General features: G+C 39.7%; 1 protein-coding gene across 1 annotated transcript in view; it reads right to left on the bottom strand.

Annotated features, from left to right (window-relative positions):
- The window catches only part of atp9b (ATPase phospholipid transporting 9B), a 262,556-nt gene that overhangs the window by 61,050 nt on the left and 176,562 nt on the right, over positions 1 to 24,944 (bottom strand). The window contains exon 13 of the mRNA XM_048595728.1: positions 17,167 to 17,279. Within this exon, the coding sequence (XP_048451685.1) occupies positions 17,167 to 17,279 (113 nt within the window). The remainder of the gene's footprint in view (positions 1 to 17,166; positions 17,280 to 24,944) is intronic.

The following is a 24,944-nucleotide window of genomic DNA, read 5'->3' as shown; positions in this document are numbered from 1 at the left end:
GAATAGAATTTACTTAACATATCGGTACCAATAAGGAATAGGGTGAAAAATACGTGCCTGTACAAGTTGTAACTCAATTTATATCATATGGCTCCCACCATAAATACCAATATTAATAAACCTGTAACCTCATCATTTCTCCATCATTACACACCTGGACATGCTCTTGGCAAACATATCCTATGTCTGTTATCACAAAATTAGTACGAGTGGACATTTGACACTGTTCACACACATTATGCTTCATTGAAATTCCGGTGACAAGAAAACATCAATTCCTACCTAAATTTAGGACTTTTTGTCAAAGGTCAAAATATCCCTGTGCTAAAGGCACTACATGGATTAAATCTGTTATGAAACTTGAATAAATTTAGCACACAAGATCAGCGTGGCCTTATTTTCTTAATATTTTAAAATATGCACTCTGTTTTTGAGCATGTTAATAAAAGGAACAAAAATATACACACTTGTTTCTTCACACTTGTTTAAATTATTTTAAAAACAAACATATTTACTCTCAAAATCTATATTAGCCTCAGTGACAGGAATAGATGATCAGTTCAAGCCATCAACTCATTTTTTAAGAAAATAAAATAAATTTTCCAAAGGGAGTATTAAAAGCTATTTTCCATCCATCTTGCAAAATTTAAAGTTTGCCAAAAGCACAACTGAATGTTCAAAATACCTGTATTGAAAGAAAGAGATCCATACTATGAACTCTTGAACTTGAAGGTACAGTGTATAAAAGTACAACCTTCTTTTTTGCTTATATAAACAATACTTAGCAAACTTCACTGTTTTGAGATCTCAATGTTTATCATAAATGGATTAAAACTTTCTACATAGGGGTCATAATAGACATCTATTCAAATTAGATTTAAATACACAATTGGTGCCCAATGGTTGAATAGTAAGTATGATTTTACAAAAATTAGAAGCAATATAATTGTGAAACATTGATAACATTCTGTTAAACAAAGGACTGGCAGCTTTAGTAGACCAGTACAGCAATCAACTTCCTTTCAGCACGTAAAAATGTAAAGCTTTGTATGAATATATAAATTTGCCTACACACTATAGCAAGCAATTTAAGCTGTGGGTCACACCAACCTCACAGAAGCTTTGGGGAGGGCAAGCAAAATACAAAACAGCAGTGAGATTTGAACTGACATCTCATCAACCAGCATAACAAATTTTACCAATCAAACCCTCCTCCTTATTGAAGGACAAGCAAAGGAAAAGGAATGTTTTAATAACTGGAAAGGGCTCTTTATTTTCTAAAAATAGCATTTATGCACAAATTTTTTTAAAAAGCCAGAGGAATTTCTCAATAAATCCGACAGACAAAATTATACACATATCCCTATGTAACAGAAACTTGAAAATTCTTCTCATTTGTCTCAATATCCAGCAAACAACAGGCAAAAATAGAATAAATGACACAACCTCCATAACTCCTTTGTCACATTAGATTGTTGGAGTCATGCTGCGTCTTTTACAAGCACCAACTCTGCACTGTCATGTATATAAGCTAATACTCCAATAAGATCCAGCTGCTTCTGACAGAATTTATCTCCTCCAGTGAAGCAGATCATTTTCCATTATTAACCTCCTACCCAGCGAAGGCCTTCTGGCCAGGATGTGAAATGGCATACACCCCTGATCCCACCATCTCTATCAACCACTTTTCTGTTAACTTTAAGCTGATCTTACCTCATCCCATTTTAACCACTCTCGTTGGCTGGGTGTGTTAAATTACTGAACCGTGAACTTTCTGCCCATCAAATTACAGTGCTGCCTAATAAACGGTTTAACGTTTTACTCATCTGACAGCCTCTTCAGTTTTTGGAATAAGGCTGTATTTGCATTCTTCCAATGCTGATGCTACTCTAACTGCAAATAAATTAAGCTGATTTACTCATTCTGCATTATGCTGCGTGTATAAATACTCGCAGAATTTAATTTCACACAAATTTCATTAAAGACGATGCCCTGTGTCACAAAACATTTCCAATGGGGAAACATAATCAATTTACAACAGATCGGGTAGAGTAGACCCTAGGAGACTATTATATTGCATTAAAAAAAAACTGTGGATGAAATCAATGTTAAACCAAAAACACGAGACCCTGCTAACTGACTGACAGTTATAATAAAATTAATTGTATTACATACACCATTTACATCACATGCTCCTTTCATAACAAGAACAATGGCTATATGTTAATAATTAAACCTATCCCAAGATACAGCAGTAGTGTACAGGATTCATTATTCTTTTGTCCCATAAATAAATTTCTGCTTTCAAAGAAGAGTTTAAAATATCTCTAACAAAAAGAGGAATCACTCTATATCTTACCTTGCGATGTCTTAGCTTCATAATCCCTGTTACCAGGACAAATTGTACTTACAGTACCTTTCACAACCTCGGGATGTCCCAAAAGAGCTTCAATATCAATAAAGTCTCCTAAACATGTTTACTTAATTTATTAGGCTTTCTCTTGTACTCTTTTCAATTGTAGGGACTGTGGGATCTGTCTTCAACTAGGTATTTCAACACATAAAACATCACTGGAATCGTTAGATGAGATGTTCACTTGAGCCAGCAAGCAGAACCACCCACAATACAGCTACTTCATCAACAGCAGCCATGGTTCTGGATAGAGGAGGGGCTGGCAAATGTCTCAGAAAACAATGGCTTAATTAAAATGTCTAATAAATATTTATGCACAATTGTAGCATGTATTAATGCAAGCAGCTACTGGACAGATAAATCTTTGTAAAGAGTTCCGTAAAGCTTTCATGGCCTGAGGCATACAATTAGAAGTTTTGTTCCATGCAAAGATGGCAAGGAACCACAAGCTGTTGATGAATTCAACATGATAGAATTTGGGCTTCAACATTTCATTTTATATATACTATATATAAAGAAAAACAGTGTAACAGAATAAGTAGTAGGCTATCCAAGTTTGACGTTAATTTAGCAGACACAGAATACGGCACAAAATGGAAGGTGCAGATAGGTATAGTCAACAAATAGACAAAATACCCGAATGAGTTCCAAGATGTGATCATTCACATTGGACCTGAGAAAAATTGATCAGATTATTCCCGGAGAAACATTAGGTGCTGTACATGAGAATATACATTTAGGGATTATAATAATCACCAAATGCTAGGGCATAGCTACAGGAAAAATCCAAAGAGCTGGTGGAACATTGGTCATTATCTTAAACCGAGGAGTCCTCGGAACTCAAAAGTGAAGAAGTGATGTTGCAGTTATACAAAATCTTAATCAGACACAATCTGGAGAAACAGAGTCGGTTTTGGGCACTGTAGCTCAGTATAGATATAATGGCCCAAGAAGGACTATTAAAAGATACAGGTTTTAAAGGGTTAATTTAAGAGGACAACTGGCATTAATTCAGCATGTACTCCTGAGTTTAGCAGGTTGAGAAATTATTTGATTAAGATCTTTAAACCGATAATGATATTTGAAGGGTCAAGGAACCAAAAACAAGAGATCAGCCCTTAAAATTACAGTTAGGACATTTTGGAACGAAAACAAGAAACATTTTTTCCTTCCGCAGGAGCAATCTGGAACTTGTTCTGCAAGAAGCTTTGATGCTGGGTATTTTGAAAAATCAGGCCATGCTGAAAATACACTAGCTGCTTTGGGGAGTTGAAATACAGATCAGTTATGAATAAATTCAGCATCAGAACCTGAGGGGGTCTGACAGTCTACTCTTGCTACTATGATGCTGTCCTTTGACTGATAAAGTTTTAAGTTTGTTTTAAGTTTGCGACTAACCTTAACTCTGACTTGAGACTGAATTAAAATGCTTGCTTTGAATGAAATTAGTGTATTTTCCCAATAAAACCATTGCGTTTGCATACCAGCTATTCTAAGGATTGGAAGCTACAGGTGCTACACAGTATACAAGTGCTTTACTGATAATGGTTTTTAATTTACTTGTGGAATGTGGGTGTTGCTGTCTGGCAGCATTTATTACCTGTCCCTAGTTGTCCTTGGGAAGGCGGGTTGTGAGCTGCCTTCTTGAACCGTGCAGTCCATGTTCAATAGGTTGACCAACAATGCCATTTAGGGTGGAAATTCCAGGATTTTGACCTAGTGACAGTGAGGAAAGGCAATGTATTTCCGAGTCAGGATGGCGAGTGGCTTGGAGGAGAATATGCAGATGATGGCATTCCCATGTATCTGCTGCCCATGTCCTTCTAGGTGGAAGTGGTTGTGGGTTTGGAAGGTGCTGTCTAAGCATCTTTGGTGAATTTCTGCAGTACATCTTCTGGATAGTATGCACTGCTGTGACTGAACGTTGATGGTGGAGGGAGTGGATGCCTGTGGATGTAGTGCTAATCAAACGGGCTACTTTGTAGAAGGTGGACAGGTACTGGGGAATCAGGAAGTGAGTCACTTGCCACAATATTCCTAGCCTCTGACCTGCTCTTGTAGGCACTACGTTTATGTGGTCAGTCAGTTGAATTTCTGGTAACCCCCAAGGGTGTTGATAATGGGGCATTCAGTGATGGTAACATTACAGATGTTTGGTTAAATTGCCACTTATTGGGCATAATTGCCTGGCATTTGTGTGCTGTGAATGTTACCTGCCAATTGTCAGCAGAAATCTGGAAACTGTCCAAATCTTGTTGCATTTGAATATGGGCTATTTCAGTATTTGAGTTATTGCAAACGGCGAACTTTGTGCAATCACTGGCTAACATCCCCCGTTTCTGACATCATAATGGAGGGACGGTCATTGATGAAGCAGCTGTAGATAGTTGGGCCTCGGACAGTACCCTGAGGAACTGCAGAGATGTGCTGGGGCTGAGTTGACTGACCTCCAACAACCACAACCATTTTCCCATGTGCCAGGTATGACTCCAACCAGCAGAGAGTTTGCCCCCTAATACCCACTGATTCCAGTTTTGCTAGGACTCCTTGACACCATACTTAGTCGAGTGCAGTCTTGATGTCAAGCCTGTCGCTCTCATCTCACCTGTGGAATTCAGCTCTTTTGTCCATGTTTGAACCAAGTCTGTAATGAGATCAGAAGCTGAGTGGCCTTTATGGAACCCAAACTGGGTGTCACTGAGTAGGTCATTGCTGTGCAGGTGCTGCTTGATAGCACTCTTGATGACACCTTCCATTGCTTTACTAATGGTCGAGATTAGACTGATGGGGCAGTAATTAGCCAGGCTGGATTTTTCCTGTCTTTTTTATGTAGAGGATATACCTGGGCTATTCCAGATTGTCGGCGAGATACCAGTGTTGAAACTGCACTGGAAGAATTTGGTTAGGAAACTGGCAAATTCTGGAACACAAGTCTTCAGTGCTGTGGACAACCACAGCACCTAATTTATGTACAGTAATGTTCCATTGAAGAGAAATTAGATAAATCATGAGTTAGTTCAGGGGTAAATAATGGCTAGGGTGTACACGCTGAAATCTGCTGCTGTTTCCAATGGTTTCAATATCCTTTTAGACCCTTTTTGTACCAGCTGATTCTGCTCCTCTATGCATTTAAAACTTAATAAAATGACATTATTATCTTAACAGAAGGTGAGTAATCTTGAAGATGGCATGAACGGATTTCATAATATTGAGAAAGTGAAAAAAAGTACTGATTCTGATGCATTGGAGTCTTCAGTAAATTTGATATTGGTTTCTTAAAGACTTGAACTCTGGTAGCATTATTTACCAAACCACATTACAAACCAACAAACAGACGTATCTCATTGTTTTTGCGCACAAATAACAAAAGGTTACAATGCAGGTGGAATAATTAAAAGTCTAACAGAAGGTTAGAGTTTATCGCAAGAGGAATTTAATGCAAATGTAGGATGTTATGCTTTAATTATACAGGGCAATGGTGAAGCCACATATGCATCTATTGTGGAAGAATCTGTCACCTTATTTAAGCAAGGATGTAAATGCATTGGAGGTAGTGCACAGAAAATTCACCAAAGTATCTAGAATGAGTGGATTGCCCTATGAGGAAAGGTTGGAAAGGCTAGACTTGTACCAACACTGATTCGAAGAGTAGAGGTGAAGAGTAAGACCTTAAAACATGGAAGATCCTGAGGGGTCATTACAGGGTGCATGTGGAGAGGACCTTTACTCCTAAGCGAGATCTACAGCCGGGGGTTACTGTTTAAAAATCAGGAGGTTCTCAATTAAATCAAAGATAAGTCAATTTTATTAACATTCAAACAATCACAAGTCTTTTGAACTTTTCCTGAAATGGTGGTAAAAGCAAAGTCTTTGAACATTTTTATGGAAGAGAGAGGTATTTTTTAAAAATCAAGGTGGTAAAGTTTATCAGTGCTAAGTGGGATTGAGGATTTGAGGTTACAATCAGATCAGCCTTTATATTTCAACGTGAGGAGCACGCTCAAGGGATTGAATGTACTCCTTGCTTGTACATAGATATCCTAAATAAGAGTCTGGATAAACTCTTAACAAAAACATCACATTTTCTTAGCTGTCATTATTGTTGTATCAGAATTATAGTCAAGCAGTGGAACAATTGCAGAAGAGGTATCTTTGCCAGCAGATATCCAAATACTTCAGCATTCTTTGGTGATGCCACTTTGTGAGGGAGTTTAAAGGGAATATCAAGACCAAGTTATTTTCAGAAAAGATCAGAAGTGATTTTATACCATCTGAGTAATATTTTAGAAACATATATTACATATGTTATAGAGGGGAAGAGAGACAGACAGACACAGAGAGAGAGAGAGAGAGACAGACAGACAGAGAGAGACAGAGAGACACACACACAGAGACAGAGAGGCAGAGACTGACTGTCTTTGAGATTCACTACAGATCTTAATCTATGCAGAAATATGACATTGCGCCAAGGCTGGCACTCATTCCTCTGAGTCAGAAGGTTCAAGCCCTGCCCTCTCGGGGCCCAAACAGATAATCTAATCTTACAACTTGTTACAAATTGGGGGACTTACGTACTTTTGGAACTGCTGTCTTTTGGTTTAGACATTACATTAAGACATCATGAATACAGAAGATCTCATGGCACTACTTGAAGAGGAGCTGGAAGCTTCCTCAGTGTTCTAGGCAAAATTTGCCCCGTAATCAATTTCATTGAAAATGTTTTCTACTCCGATGTCACTGCAGTATGTCTGCAAACCTGCCATGAGAAAATTGACTGTCACGCTAACAGCACATTGGGGATTACCCTTCAAGCTATTTAAACAATTTTGAACCACTTCAGAGTCCTGAGGACATGAATGGCAGTCTGCAATGGAATGTAAGTCTGCAATTTTTGGGGTAAGTCTTTCAGCATTTTCCTTCTGTTAGTTTTCTTTCAAGGCTAGTACATATTACCCTAACCTATGATCAAATTAGTCCCAAACAGACTGGCAAAACCAAGTCTATGCAAAATTCAATTTCACAAAACACAAGACTGTATCACACACTGACCTAGGATTAAGGTGGAAGTTACTTGGGCAATTTATTGTACAACGTAATATTGAATACAGTAGCAGCATGGCAAACACTCTCTTTTATTTAGTAAATGGCACTTGGAGGTACTAGGCTTGCGACAAATATAGCAAATGAATTTGTGGCTATTATGTAGAAAATTATAAATCAATGATGATATTGTTCTTAAATTAGACTGTATTGGCAATTCAAAAAAAACTTAGCATACCAATTTCTCCCCAAATGTACATACAATAAGAACATAACAGGAACAGCCCATTCAGCCCATCAAGCCTGCTCTGCCATTCAATAGGATCATGGCTGATCAGACATTCCTCACATCCACTTCCCTGCCCTTTCTCCATAACCCTCGATTCCCCTCCTGATCAAGAATCTCCCTATCTCGCCCTTAAATATACACAAGGAGTCTGCCCCCACAGCTCTCTGTGGCAAGGTCTCAGACTCTCAACACTCGGAAAAGAAATTCCTCCTCATTTCTGTCTTAAATCGGCACCCCTCAACTCTGAAACTATGATCTCTGGTCCTAGACTCTGCCATGAAGGGAAACATTTGCTCAGCATTTACCCTGAGAAATCTATGTGTTTCAATGAGATCATCACTCATTCTTCTAAACCCCAGGGAGTACAGTCCCAACCTGTTTAGCAGTTGCTCATAAGACGATCACTCCATACCAGCGATCATCCAAGTGAATCTTCTCTGAACTGCCTCCAATGAAATGATATCTTTCCCTAAATAAGGGGACCAAAACTGCTCATAGTACTCCAGATGTGGTCTCACCAGCTCAACGTACAACTGCAGTTAGACTTTCCTACTCTCATTCTCCAACTCCCTTGAAATAAGGGCCAACATTCCATTAGCCATCCTGATTACTTGCTGTACCTCTATGTTAGCTGTGTTTTGTGTACAAGTAACCCAAGTCCCTTTGTGTTGCAACTTTTTGCAGGTTTTTCATCATTTAAATAATATTCTGTTCTTTTGTTCTCCTTTTCAAAATAAGCAATTCACATTTTCTCACGTTACAGTGCATTTGCCCACTTACTTAACCTATCAATATCTCTCTGTAAACTGTTTGTATCCCTCTCTCAGCCTGCTTTTTCACCCGTTCTTGTCATCTGTGTATTTGCCTATAGTACATTCACTTCCTTCCTCCAAGTCAGTAATATATATTCTAAACAGTTACAGTCCCAGTTGTAACTATCCTTTCCAATTTGATTAACCCAATCAACAAAATTAAAGTCAGCCATAATTATTTTTCTGTTCTTTTCACATGGCCCTTTTATTTGCTGATTTATAGCCTTTCCCACAGAGAGGCTACTGTTTAGAGATCTGTACACTACTCCTCCCAACGTCTTTTTTCTTTGCTGCTTTTTTTTAAACCTCAGCCCAAATGAACGTTACATCATCCAAGCCTAGATCATCTCTCACAACTGTCCTCATTTCATTTCTTATCAATAGTGCTATCAAAGCACTTTTTCCATCTCTCCTGTCTCTCTGAAAGATCAAATATCGCCACAAGTTAAGCTCCCAGTTTTGATCTCCTTGTAACAATGCTACCTAAATGGCCATGAGATCACATTCACATACTTAGATTCGTGCCATGGTTCAACCACCTTATGCCGAATACTTTGTGCATTAAAATACAAGGTTTTTAAGTTTATTCTATTACTGAATTTCCCGCTACCTTTATGGATTCTTGGTACAATATGACATTCACACATTCTGTCCCTTCCTTTTGTGTTCTGGTAACAATCAACCCCACCACTAACCTACAATCTGTTCCATGTAAGTGAACTCCACCCTCCCACTCCCAAGTGCTTAGTTTAAAGCCCTATCTACAGCCCTAGTTGTGATTTGCCGTACATCTCTCTCAATCTGGTGTTTCATTCGATGCTGATCAATTTAATCAAACAGGCATGTTTGTGTGGTAACCCAAAATACACACTATCTCTTCTTTTGACCGATAGATCTTTTCACTCCCAGCGCAGGTTCATTTAAAAGGGATTTAAAAAATGTTATCTGTTATGTTGGTCATGATATATTCTTCATACTACCTGGACTATCATGATATACCATTTATTTCATATGTGGATGCTAGAATTCTCAAATAAAAATAAAATATTAGAACTACTCAGGAGGTCACACAGTATCTCTAGACAGAACCAAAGTCAACATTTATTTTTCTTTCTCAACAAATGCTGTCTGACCTGAGTCGTTGGAACATTGTCTGTTATTTACCATTTATCATGCTTTAATTTGGTTACTTGTATTTGGATAACATTTAAAACCATTGAGAGATTTAGTTTAACATTGTTAAGTTTCCAAGAAGGTGACACACATTGGACTGTGTACTTAATAAATACTATTCAATCTGAGCAATTTTGTGAATGCTAAGATCTGTAAATTGTAGGTTGATTATAAAATCGGCATTCTGTTTAATGGCTGTTTTTAAATCAGAGATCAAATTTTACATGACATCTTTGAGGATAATTGACTAATTTTTTACATCTGTCAAGACCCAGCTAAGTAAGTTAGGGATTACAGCTTCTTCTTGAACAATTTCCAACTATAGGAAAGTTTTTAATAATAATTCATTACACTGCTCCATCAGCAATGGCACTTGGCCTTCCCCATCTTTCTCTATCCCCCAGTTCCTCCGCAGCATGCTTCTGGGCTTTAGATCAGATAGCTAGCTTCTCCATTCCCTCTCCCAGGGGCTAAAATGCCCTGCAACTCCATCTTCTTACACCTCAGTTCACTAGAAAATTTACACTGCTAAAGAATGTCAACAACATACTGCATTTGGTCATCAGTTTTACTAGAATACCAGCCTATTCTCTGGCTTGTATGTTTATCAGCTATAAAGCTGAGATTCTTTAATCACGTTGCAACTGGCTTATCCAGATGGTCTTTTTGATTTTCATCCCAATTAATAATAGCCTTGTTCTTTCATCAGTTCATCTGTCTCTCAGTTCTAAAATTAGAAGATATAAGCAAAAATAAATATATACATTGTACCAGATTCATCAATTTCACCAGTGAACGCCACACAATTTTCTTTTGGAAGTTGAATTTAACTTTGAGGAGAGCAATGAGATGTAAATACCAGAAGAAAAATAATTATATAAATCCATACAAATTTCGACTGCATTGTTTCTTAAAACAAACATCTTTCTGTACAAAGTGTCAACAGGTTAATTTTTTTTTAATGTTTAACATTAGGAAATATCTGTAACTTGACAATTTTACTGCCATAATCTCCACCTAACATTTTTGTTCATTTGCTTTTCTCGATGTTCAATCATCACATACAAGAACTATTTGAACCTTGCATGCAGTTCCACCACACATCATTTGACTAGGAACAACAATTCTTGAGCCGTACAAAGTATGTAACTATTCTAATTACTGGAAGAGAATTTGCTCACATCAAGAGACTCAACATTTAGATCCTTTTCAATTAAAGGTGGAATGACTTCTGCTTTTGAATCATTGATATTTTTTGACAACCATTCAATTGGGGGTTTCAATGGAACATTTGAAAAATATCCAAGCTATATTTATTGTAACTAGATTTTTTAATAAATCTGCATTAAATTAAGAACAAGTTCACACAAATCAGTGCACCATCTAATTCAGCACTTTTAATCTTATGAAGCACAGTTTTCAGATAACATGAGTTTATTGTGTATGTTGTTTGTTGTACTTATTCAAGGAAAAGAGGCCACACAAAATGAAACATGAATTATAACTGTACAGACATTTATTTTAAAACCTGGAATGTAATTTCTCATGAAGCAAGATGGCATCAACTGAGATCATGAATGAAAACAAGCCAGCTTGGCGAGCAAGTCAACAACCTCACCCACAACCTGAGCTACAAATCGTTGCTAAAACCTTAAATGGTATCAACTTTCTGTACTATTTAAATATTTCTGGAATCATTACTCTGATAGCCAAAATTGGTAAAGCAATAGCTACTGGATGCCTTGCCTGTGCAGATGGGGCTGGTGACATCAGCTGGCCACGACAGACTTCAGAACGCACCTACGCATGTGCTGCTGACGTTATCACATTATCAGTGATGTCACTGCCAGTGCAGACTACCCTATTTTTATTTAACGTTAATTAATGCCTGGGCTGTTTCCACTTGGCAGCTTCCATTGTTCCAGCATTCTGTAATCTCCTTTTCACAGTTGCACACTTACCAGCTGGTCATTCAGTGAAGAGTCAACAGCTGGTTTTCTGAAACTAACCCTACTTTCAAGGTCTCTACCACCTTCATAGGTATGTAGTTAGGGGTGCAAGCTGTCCCTTTAAGACAGCGGGTCAGGTGAGCCAGACTGGGGAGCTTGGGTCAGTCTAGGTCCGACTGCGTGGTTGTTAAGACAAACTGGTTCAAGTTTCTACAGGCCAACCTTGTGGTCTTTCTATAATTAGACATAATAACTAGCGAATTTACTAACAAGGAGAGGCCTGAATTTAACTACAGCCTTCCAAATGCAAACTTGGGAGTTGGCAGCCAGGACAGCAACACAGCTGAGTGTTGATACTCAGATACATAAAACAACAGAGGCTCAGCAGAGTGCAGTACCAACCACAGAATGCTGGCAATGTGGCAGGCTTGGCCACAAGGAGTCAATGTTTTGGACTTGAGGAGCCCAGTGCTGCAAACGTCTAAGCACGTGGACCACACTGTCTGAAATTTGTTAGTTACAAACCAAACAGGGGAAGTGGAGTCAAAAAGAGTCAATCCTGGGGACAACGCATAGGAACATGTCTCCAGCCAGGGAGCAGACAGGGCATCAGCTGGGTCCATGGAAGCAGCAGAAGGGTCAGAACCAGCAGGGCTTTGGTTAAACAATCCATCAGTACGGGGTGAAGCTGATTGTTTCTTGGTTCTTCCCAAATTAGAGGGGTAGACAATAGAAATGGAAGTGGATATAGGCACAGCGGTGTCTCCGATTCCCGAATCCGGCTTTAGGCAGAGTTTAAGGGTGCTATCATTGAAGCCTGCCAAGATTATACAACAGACATAAACTGAACAAGTGATGCCACTACAGGGCTACGAACTGGTGAAAGTACAGTTAAGGGACCAGTGTGCAGAACTGCCATGATACATAGTAAAAGGTGAGTGCACTATTTGGGTGGGGGGAATAAAAGGAGTCAAAATTAAAATACAGCTGAAACCAGAGGATCGTCCGAAGATTCTGAAGGTGTGTCCAGTACCGTACGCACCTAGCCTAAAGTGGAGGCAGAACTGGAACGGCTGGGAGAGTTGGAACCAGTAACCACCAATGAACAGGCTATTTCAATTGTTCTGGCCTTAAAAGCAGATGGCACGGTGAAGATTTGTGGCCACTTTAAGGTCACAGACAAACTAGCCCTGGTTGTGATCCACTTCCGCTCATAGAAGACCTATACAGTGGACTGACTGGGGTAAGACATTCTTAAACATGGATCTGTTGCAGGCCTACTTAGGGATGGAGGTTGCGAAGGAGTCTCAGACATTGCAGACGATAGTGACTTTTCCCCTTCAAGTGACTTCCTTTTGGCACTACATCAGCACCGGCTCTGTTCCAGAGATCCATGGATCAAATTTTAAGTGGGTTGCATGGAGTCCAGTGTTACCTGGTTGATAGAGTCAATACAGTGTGGAGCTGGAGGAACGCAGCAGGTCAGGCAGCAGAGGAACAGAAAAGTCAATGTTTCAGGCTGGGATCCTTCAGGCAGTCCTAATGATGGGTCCCGACCCGAAACATTGACTTTTCTGTTCCTCTGTTGCTGCCTGACCTGCTGTGTTCCTCCAGCTCCAACTTGCATTGACTCTGACTTCCAACATCTGCTGTTCTTGCTGTCTCCTTCTCCAGATGATATTGTCGTCACTGGCCCCTCCAGAAACCTACAGAAAACCCTAAAAAGGTTGCAGAAGCATGGCCTAGAAGTGAAAAAGGTCTCGAGTACCTGAGTCATACAATTGATTTGTACAAAAGACACCCAAGAAGATGGAAACCTCCATCACAAAGGCCCCTAGAACAGAGAATGTGTATTAACTGAGATCATTCTTGGGACTTGTCAATTATTATGGCAAGTTTGTCTTGGATCAGGAAGCCGTACTAAAACTTTTGCATCAGTTGTTGGGAAACAGGTGGCCGTGGAAATGGACTCTGGGATGTGAAGAGGCTTACTGGAAGATGAAACAAGCTTTAAGAGTGGTCGGAACTGTTAACGCATTTCGACCCAAAGTTATCACTACATCTAGCATTTGACACTTTGCCTTATGGGGTTGGTGCTGTATTGTCACATATCTGATCAAAAGGAGAGGGATGGCCCACTGTGTTTGCATCAAGGTCACTAACAACGTTGGAGGAAAATTATGCCCAAGTCGAAAGAGGAGGATTGGGCATCATTTTTGGTTTTAAGTAGTTCACCCATTTCCTTTACAGTGGGCATTTCAAGCTGCTGACTAACCAGAGACCTCTAACCTCCATTTTTGGCCCGTATACAGGGATACAGGCTGCAGAGATGGGCACTGGTTCTGTCAGCATATTCATATGAAATCAGCTACTGACAGTCAGAGAAGTACAGCAACGCAGATGCCTTATCAAGGCTGCTACTACCGGGGATACCGATGTTCCCGAATGGGACTTGAAAATCATACATTTTTCCTAGGATGACACGGTGCTGGTGTCAATGGATTAAGTGCAGAACGCTACCCAGAACGACTGGGTTTTGAACCATGTATTGGACCTAGTCCTGAGAGGGAGGACCAGTTATGATAACCTCCCAGAATTATGCCCTTATCAATTCGGTAGGTGGGAGTTATCCGTATCAGACAGTGTTTATTTAGGTGAATGAGAGTTGTTATTTCTCTCCTTTTAAGAGGAATGACCCTGTTACAAGTGCATCAAGGACAACCTGGCATGGTGCAAATGAAAAAAAGTAGCCAGGAGCTACTTTTAGTGGCTGAATGTGGACTCCTAAATTGAGGAGAGAGTGGGGCCATGAAAATCCTGCACATTTTTAAGGGATTAGCAAAAACAGAGACATGCCAGGTAATTCTTGGAGACCTGGCATTCCAACTGGAACGCCATCAACAAACACACTGAACTGGACCCGATATACAAGCCACTGAAAAAATGAACCAGAAGTTATGTCAACCACTCCAGCAAACCGAGGCATATAAATGACAAGCAGGACAGAACACCAATGCTTAACTGGAGACAGATTGACAATGTTACCTAGCAGGGTGACGAAACGTCAGCAATCAAACACACCAGCTTGGCAAGCAAGTCTTGTGGCAACCTTATCCACAACGCGAGCTATAAATAATCTCAAAAAAAAGTCCTTAATGTTCATTTGTCAATGGAGGACCATGTTTGACTTACAGTACCAGGAAGACACTGACAGGCGGTACAGCAAAATCAAGGAGGACAGATTGTCAGAAGGATGGGAACCTCAAGGTCGAGGGTATTCCAAAGAGGAGACAGCACGTTGACCTGGAATTATACAGTCTGGGGAGAAATGAATCCCAGTGATGGTTGTCACTCAAACAGGACCATTGTCATATACAGTAGAGACTAGGAATGAACTGGTCTTGAGGGACCAGCTGGTCACCACAGCTCACCAGCATGGGAAGATCTTCCGAATACCCAGCCAGTCCAGATGGGACCAGTAGTGTCAACCCAGTCATGTGTCTCTGAGCCAGGGTTGGTTATATCCAAGGAGGAGACAACAACAGTGTCACAGGGCAACAGCAGCCAGAGAGGGACGTACCTGAGAAATAACAGGAGTTTCCTGAAGCCCGGGACACTACTTGAGAAGATGTTCCTGAGACGAGGAGACGGTCTTCCAGGAATCGACATTCCCCTGAGAGACTGATCATGTCACTGTAAACTATGGAAAGGTTGTTGTCTTTTGCCATGTTTTTTTTTAAAATATGGAGGTGCATGCTGCCAGTATAATAGAGCAGGTCATGTAACCCAGAATGGGGAGCTTGAGTCAGAATAGGTCCGACTGTGAGGCTGGAAAGCCATAAAAATAAACTGTTCCTGGATCATGTTTCTACAGGTCAACATTGTGGTCTTTTCATAATTTATAATTAGACCCAAACATGATACTCCCAACATCAGAATAATTATGCTGCCTCAGCTGCTTCCCCGGCTCCTCATGTTGATTCAGTCTAAAACGCAGGTGGCACTGCCTATCCGTTGGTCACACTGTCTGTTTTGACCCTTTTGATGCTCGTTTCCTGTCTTGCTGAATTTTTAAATTATTTAATTCATACAGAGCTTCCTAGAGGTGACATTTGAACCTTTTGCAATTTTTATAAACAATTTAGTTGCATCACATTTGCACTGCTACGTTTGTGCTTCCTTTCCAGGAATTATATACCAGGTAGACAAATGGTAATTCTAAACAGGAACACTTTATTAACGAGGCTTATACCTTCACAGTTGGTTGTAGACCGGACCCTTTGGGTCATCTGACCAGCTCTCTTAAAGGGGCAGCACCCCCAACTACATACATAACACAGAGATAGTAGGAACTGCAGATGCTGTAGAATCTGAGATAACAAGGTGTAGAGCTGGATGAACACAGCAGGCCAAGCTGCCGAAGAGATTACGAGAGAGTTGCAGTGGGAGAGAGATCCACTAAGGTTTTCTGAAGAAGGGTCTAGGCCCGAAACGTCAGCCTTCCTGCTCCTCTGATGCTGCTTGGCCTGCTGTGTTCATCCAGCTCTACACCTTGTTATCTTACATACATAACACACGTGTCTTTTGTATTCCCGAAATGTGCCATTTGAACTTTTGCAGTCTATTTCTTTGTCAAACAATTGGGCATACACTCAAGTGGAGAACACTGTTTTACATATGTATTGGAATATTTCCAAATACATTGAATGGCAGAAGCTCTTACACCCCAAAATAATTTAATAACATATACCATTCAACACAAACCGTGAACATACTACTAAATGATCATGTTAAAAATATCAAAACAGTACAATTACGTACTGGATACAGAGAAATCTGAAGGCTGAAAAGTAGTACCTACACATACCATATCAGATTATTTTGCAGGCATATTTCAGGTCACCTGTAATTTTAAGTTCAATGTACTTTGGTTTCTCCACCCTCCCTTTCCCTTTCCCTTTCTTTCAATGCGGAGAGAAGCCACAGATACCTTCTGACATATTGTCCCCAAAAAAATACTATTTATGCTTGACACCAGACTGCAATTCTTGTGCGAACTCCACACACACACACACACACAAGGCATCTAGTATATGCAAATACAGTCATAGGAAGGGCCAGAAATCACAGGCCCACATCTACAGGCCCAACCAGAGTACAGCAGGTGTCCCCCAGCCCTGGGCCCTAGTTCAGCCCTCTACACCCACCCTGTCCCAAGATGCGGCTGTACAACAGGAGCCCTAGTCAACTTTGTCTCTTCCTAAATCAGTAATGTCTATGTGTGATAGGAATGGCTTGTGTTTTGCTTTCAGTGGATTAAAATAAACGGTCTCCAGAATCACTAACAAATATAACCTGCAAATGATGCATTTGAATTTCACACACTTCTTTCAATTCCATTTAAAGCTACTACAACCCCATTAAAACTGTTGTTAGACATGTTTAAAATAGTGAAAATAATTTACACACAAGGTGGTTTGAAATTCATACCTGTGCATAGGAGCCAATTATATGGCTTTGAATTTCATCCATTGTGTCTGTCCCATAAGAAACTGTGCCCAGGTGGAGACGTTTGAATATCATCTCATTTTGCGTAAGAGTTCCTAAAACAACACAGGAGAGATAAAATGTGCAACAGATTGTCTAAATTTACTAGCAGTTTCATTCTACTTTTCAACAAGGAATTGACACTTGAACTTGAAAAATGGCACACTTATACAAATAACTGCCTGATATGATGTGCACCAGATTCAACAATATATTGTTTAGATAATACATTTCAATTCCCTAACCAGTAATTCATTACTGAATGTTTAATAAAAACATTAGTGCACTTCTTTAATATTTAACTAACTTTCCATAAAGTGTACCAATCATTTTCAGCTTTAAATATGTAAGGATCATTTCAAACATGAAGACGCATGAATCCAGAACAGTAATGAAGAATTGTAAAGAGAAGTAAAAATTGAGAAAATATTTTGAGGTCCGAAGACAGAAAAGCCAGGCAATCATCAACTCTCTTGGTTGGCAACAGCTGCAATATGGTAGAAGCAATGTGAGACATTGTTATGAAGCAAACTGTAAAGTTCAGCTCTTCACCATTTCAACTTTCGTCGCCAATACAGCTGGTAAAAATCACTACCATCTTATCTCCATCCCAAAGTGAAGTCTAAGATCATTGCGAATAAAACAGCACTTAAGTAACAGCCTAGCTGTTTTGACTATGGCTTTAAAATTCCAGAATCGGAAACAGGTCCTTCAAGAGTTAAGAATTTTCCATATGCACCCAGATGAAATACAACAACAAAAGTTGGCAACTATACGCTGGAAGTGAATACTACAGATTCCTGCTAACATAGTTTTTATTTTATAGATCTCCCTCTTCCCTGAAAATTCCTTAGGTCTGCTTCACACTCCCAATTGAACAGAAATAGCCAAGCAAATTATTCAGAGGAATCTACCAGGATCTCTCTAACCAGTTGGACAGATGTGTCCTACGACAGGTGAGTAATCTGTCTAACTAATTCCCTTTCAAGTAGTTTAAAAACTGGAAAGAATGGTTGTAACGTTTTAACACAAAAAAGCAAGCAATGAAAAGTAAATGGTTTTTCTATTTAGCGTCCTAATAAATAAACAAACAAACAAACAATGCATTTTAATATAGTCATCTTCTTGTCAATTCTTAATTTTTAAGGCATCAAGTGGTCATTATATTGTTACGATCTCAACAATGTTATTACCGAGAAGTCAGATCCCCGACAGAAACTAATAGATCATATTTTGATTTGTTTTTAATGAAGTGATCTCGTGTTAAAATAAGCTTGCAATGCTGCAGATTTTACTTTAACAATAAAACAGAAGTGTATTAACAAAAAAAAACCCAAACCATCTACTTATACTTTTACTGTGTTTAAGAATCTTTGAATTTGTGTTATAATCCCTTTAATCCCCAAACACAGGAATAAATTAATCACTCTCAAGATGTCAGGTTGTTTCTAGTGGCCATGAGGATCAGTGCTAGGTCTACAGCTGTTCACAACCTATATAAATTATTTGGATGATGGGTGGGGAACCAATTGTTACATTTCCAAATTTGATGACACCAAACTGGGTTGAAATTTAAGTTGTCAGTATGATGCAAAGAGACTTCCAAAGGACTTGGCCAGGTTAAATAATGGATTAGAATATGGAACCCCGGAGTGAATTTAGTTAAGTTTTAAGTGATTCACTTGATAGAAAAAATAGAAATGCAAATTTTTTTTCTTCAAAATGAAGAGGGGTTGGGATGTTCAAAGGAACCTGGATGCCCCTTTCTCATGAGTCACTAAAAGCTAGCATGCAGGTGCAACAAGCAATTTGGAAAGCAGGTTAGACCATGAGCTTCTTCACAAGGGGATGAGTAGAGAAGTAAAAATGACTTGCTGAAATTGTTCAGATTTAATCGAGTCATACAGCACGGAAAAATGTATACAGCCATGATTCTGGAATAGAACCACAGAACCTGGAACTGTGTTTATAATTTTGGCTTCTTTATCTAAGGATGGATATCTAAAGATGGGCAGCATGGTGGCTCAGTGGTTAGCACTGCTGCCTCACGGTGCCAGGGACCCGGGTTTGATTCCAGCCTTGGGAGACCATCTGTGACCCCTGTGTTTGCAGGGGTTTCTGCCGGGAGCTCCAGTTTCCTTCCACAATCTAAAGATGTGCAGGTCAGGTGAACTGGCCATGCTAAATTGCCCCAGTATTCAGGGATGCGCAGGTTAGGTGGATTAGCCACAGTATGGGGATCGGATGGGTCGGGGGGGGCTTGAATGCTGAGTGGAGGGTCGGTGCACACTTGATGGGCCAAATGACCTCTTTTAGCACTGTACGGATTCTATGATTCTATATATTTTCTATAAGGGGAAGACAATGATAGTTCACCAGACCAATTCGTGGGATGGAAGGAATGCTTTACAGGGAGAAATTGAGGAAAGAGTGTCCACTTTCTCTAGAATTTTGATAGGTGAGAGGTGATCTTATTGAAAGGGTGGTTACAGCTAAAATGTTTTTCCTGGCAGTTGAGTCAAAAATGTGAAGAATTAAGCTCAGGATAAGGAGTAGGCCATATGAGATAGAGCTGTGGTGTGAAAGTGTAATTACTGAGCATGCTCATGACAGTTTGATAGATTTTTGAAGACTCATAATATCACAGGATATGGAGGTGATACACGAAAGTGAAAATGGGACAGATGATCATGATCTAACTAAATGGCACAGTAGGTTCAATGGGCTGAATAGCCGACTCCTATCCCTATGTTCCAAACAACCAAGGTCAACTCAAACATAGATTCATAGCTGTACAGCATGGAAACAGACCCTTCAGTCCAACTCGTCCTTGCTGACCGGATATACTAAATAAATACATTTGGCCCACATTCCTCTAAACTCTTCCTATTCATGTACTCATCCAGATGCATTTTAAATGTTGTAATCATATCAGCCTCGAGCACTTCTATACATGCACCACTCTCTGCGTGAAAAGGTTGTCACTTAGGTCCCTTTTAATTATTTCCCCTCTCACCTTAACCCTATAGCCTCTAGTTTTGGACTCGTTATCCTGGGGAAAAGACCTTGGCTATTCATCCTACCTATGCCTTTCATGATTTTGTAAACTTCTATAACGTCACCCCTCAGCCTCTGAAGCTCCAGGAAAATAGCCCCAGACTATCCAGCCTCTCCCTATAGCTCAAACCCTCCAACCCTGGCAACATCCTTGCAAATCTTTTCTGAACCCTTTCACATTTCACAACATCCTTCCTATAGCAGGGAGACCAGAAATGAACGCAGTATTCCAAAAGTGGCCTAACCAATGTCCTGTACAGCCGCAACATGACCTCCCAACTCCTATACCCAATGCACTGGCCAATAAAGGAAAGCACACCAAATGGCTTCTTCATTATCCTGTCTACCTGTGGCTCTACTTTCAAGGAACTATGAGGTCCAAGGTCTTTGTTCAGCAAAACTCTCCAGGACTTTACCGTTAAGTGTACAAGTCCTGCTCTGATTTTGCCTTTCCAAAATGCAGCAAATCACACTTATCTAAATTAAGCTCCATCTTCCACTCCTCGGCCCACGTGCCCATCTGATGAAGGTTCGGAGGTAACCTCCTTCGCCGTCCACTACATTACCAAATTGGGTGTCATCTGCAAACTTACTAACCTTAAATTTGGTTTGATGATATCATCGTATTATCACATCCAAATCATTTATATAAATAATGAAAAGCAGTGGGCCCAGCAATGATCCTTGTGGCACATCGCTGGTCACAGGCCTCCAGTCTGAAAAGCAACCCTCTACCACCACCCTCTGTCTCCTATCTTTGAGCCAATTCTGCATCCAAATGACTAGTTCGCCCTGTATTCCATATGATCTAACCTTGCCAACCAGTTTACCATGTGGAACCTTGTCAAACGCCTTACTGAATTCCATATAGATCACATCTATGACTCTGCCCTCATCAATCCTCTTCAGTACTTCTCCAAAAAACTCAATCAAGTTATGAGGCACAATTTCCCATCCACAAAGCCATGTTAATTATCCCTAATCAGTCCTTGCCTTTCCAAATACATGTAAATCCTGTCCCTCAGGATCCACTCCAGCAACTTGCCCACCGGTGATGTCAGGCTCATCAATTTACATTTCTCTGGCTTCTCCTTACCACCATTCTTAAATAGTGGCACCACGTTAGCCAACCTCCAGTCTTCCAGCACCTAGCCCGTGGCTGCTGATGATACAAATATCTCAGCAAGGGCCCAGCAATCACTACCCTAGCTTACCAGAGTTCTAGGGTATGCCTGATCAGGTCCTGAGGAATTATCCAGCTTTCTGCGTCATGTTCAACACCTCCTCCTCTGTAATATCAACATTTTTCAAGATGTCGCTATTTATTTCCAAATTCTCTAAGTTCCATATTCTTCCCCACAGTAAACACTGATACAAAATACTCATTTAGTATTCTCCGATATCCTGTGGTTCCAAACATTGGTGGTCTTGCTGATCTTTAAGGGAACCTATTCTCTCCCTAGTTACCCTTTTGTCCCTAAAGTATTTGTAGAATACTTTTGGATTCTCCTTAACCCTATTTGCCAAAGCTATCTCATCGCCCATTTTTGCCCTCCTGATTTCCCTAGAGTATATTTCTAATGCCTTCATACTCCTTTGGGATTCACTCGATCTCTGCTGTCTATACCTGACATATGCTTTCTTCTTTTTTTTTGACCAAAGCCCAAATTTCTCTAGTTATCGAGCATTCCTAAAACCTAACAGGAACATACTGTCTCTGGACTCTCGTTATCTCATTTTTGAAAGCTTCCCACATCCCAGCCATCCCTTTACCTGCGAATATCCATCCCCAACTAACCTTTGAATGTTCCTGCCCAATACTGTCAAAATTGGCCTTCCTCCAATTTAGAACTTGAAATTATAGATCTGGTCTATCCTTTTCTGTTACGATTATGAAACTAATAGAATTATGGTCACTGGTCCCAAAGTGCTACCCCACTGATAACTCAGTTATCTGACTTGCTTTATTTCTCAAGAGTAGGTCAAGTTTTGCTCCTTCTCTAGTAGGTACGTACATAGGTATTGCCAATATACTTAGTAAGGTATCTTTGGCAAATCAAATTTGTAACATCATACGGCACACTTCTATGTATGAAAGAAAGCCGGACTTCAGATTCAGTCACAAGTATATACTGATTGATTTTGTTTTCTTTTAAGAGATCCTCCACAGACAATATTTTCTATTGCAACAAGTGGATAACATGAAGGTAACTTTATATTGAAAAGAGCTTTAGCATAATTATATGCATTAATGACTTACTCCTCCCTAAAATACATTTGCTGGCACATATATAACACTGCATAGTTATAGGTAGTTACTAGATTTCCTCCTCTTGGAAAACTTCCAAGCAATCACCAGCTCTTTCAAAGAGTCCCAGTTGCACCTACCAGCAAATTGAGTTATTATACAGAGTCTCCTGCTCCATTCTATGATGCGTGCATCCAAGATGGAATTCTGTTGTATTCCCAAAGCTATTATTACAGGAAATTCCACCCTCCTCTAAATACAAGGTTTTTAGCATGCATACGGCACACGGCAGTGACCACTCCATCAGAAAGCCAATATGATATGCTATAAGATGTTAAAATTACACTTGAAAACAACCACATGCTCTGATTTCAGCAATCATAAAATACAAACACTTCATGCAATTAACAAAATAAACCCCAAAACCATTTTTGTTGCACATCATTCGTGGAATCATGCCACAAATAAAGAAATGAACTGGTATTTACGTACCATCTTTCATGTCCTCAGAACCCTATAAATGTTTCACAGCCAATTATGTTATAGATTATGCAGCAGGCAATTTGCATAGAGATTAGTAGCCAGTGGAAAATAGAAAATGCTGAAAACACTCAGCAGGTTAAGGAACCTCTGTGGAGTATCCTCCTTAACAAATCATCCTGCTCAAGAGATAAATATAGGACATCAGGATATAAAACAAGTCGGGCAGGAAAATAAGCAATTAGGAGGTCACAAAGATGCTGCAAAGGGATAAAGACAGCTCAAACAAGTGGAAAAGAACACGGCAGATATAACACAATGTCAGGAAGTATGAAGTTATTCACTTTTGTCCGGAAAATAGAAACAGAATATCTCTGGGTACTAGGAAATGGTTGCAGTCAGAGGGAGTTTTAAAAGTATAATGAGCAATTAGGAGGTAAATGGTTTGTTACCATTTGTTCCAAAAAGATTTACAGCAAAGAGACCTCAGCACAATTAAATAGGATATTAGAAGACAAACTTGAGGAATGTGTGCAGTTTTGGTCTCTTGACAGGGTGGCCATACAGAAAATGTTTCTGCTGGTTGTGGTCAATAATACGAGGTAAATTTGTCAGAATATGGGGTCAACTATCTGGGTTTAAGATGAAAAGAACTTTCTTCATTCAAAGGTTGTGAATCTTTGGAATTCTCCATAAGAGTGCTGTGGATCCCCAGTTTTTGAAAATATTCAAAACAAAAAGGAGATCATGTTTGGTTCCTAAGGGAGTTAAGGAATATTAGGACAGCTTTGGAAGGCATAGTTGAGTTAGATGATCAGAAATGAGCATATTGAATGACAAAGCAACACGATAGAACCAACTGGCTTATTCCAGCTTCTATCACTTATGTAGGAGAGTTAACCTCCAATTCCTTAACACTGCCATAGGATCTTTAACATACTAGTAAACAAGCAGGGCCTCAGTTTAATATGTTAAGTTTAACTGGTATCTCTGGAAATGTTGCATTCCCTCAAAACGACATTAAAACATTACTCTGGGTTATATGAAGTCCTTGGATTGACAAGAAGCCAAGAAAATGTAGAAGCAGAAGTAGATCATTCAGCTCTGAGCCTGCTCCAGCACTCAATGAGATTATGGCTAATCTGGTAATTCTTAACTCCACTTTCCTGCAAATTCCCCATAATCCTCAACTCCCTTACTGATTAAAAATCTGTGTCTTGGCCTTGAAGGTACTTAATGATATACCCTCTGCAACAAAGAATTCCACAGGTTCATTACCCTCTGAGAAAAAATTTCATGTGTATTAAGTGTGCAATTCCTTATTCTGAGATTATGCCCTCTGGTCTCAGACTCTCCCACAAGGGGAAACTGCCTTTCTGCCAAATTCCCAAAGAATCTTCTATGTCTTAATAAAGTTGACTCACATTCTTCTCAATTCTAACAAGTACAGGCCTAATGCAGACAATCTCTCCTGAAATAATCCCCCCATACCTCATACCAGCCTAGCAAAATTTCATTGGACTGTCTCCAATGCCATATCTCTTTCCTTGGATAAGAGGCTCAAAACTGTTCACGGAATTCTGTTCTGCTTAGTGTCTTGCATAGCTTTAGCTTTACTTAAATACTTCATTCTCTTTGACATAAACGTTAACATTCGTTCCCTATTACCCACTGAACTTTTATGTTAGCTTTTTGTGATTTGTGGATGAGGACTATCAAATCCTTCTGATCCATAGCTTTCTGCAGTCTTTCTCAATTTAAATAATAATCAGCTCTTCTATTCTTCCTGCGGAAGTACATGACCTCGTATTTTCCCACATTACATTTCATCTGCCAAGTTTTTGTCCAATCTCTCAACCTGTATATATCCCTCTGGAGACAGTGTGTCATCCTCACCACATGCTTTCCCACCTGTTTGTGTGTCAGCCACAAACGC

The sequence above is a fragment of the Rhincodon typus genome, chromosome 4 (genome assembly GCF_021869965.1).
Source record: "Rhincodon typus isolate 14 chromosome 4, sRhiTyp1.1, whole genome shotgun sequence".
Classification (NCBI taxonomy): Eukaryota; Metazoa; Chordata; class Chondrichthyes; order Orectolobiformes; family Rhincodontidae; genus Rhincodon; species Rhincodon typus.
Note: the sequence above shows the minus strand (reverse complement) of the source record. Positions and strands in the feature narration are given on the sequence as shown.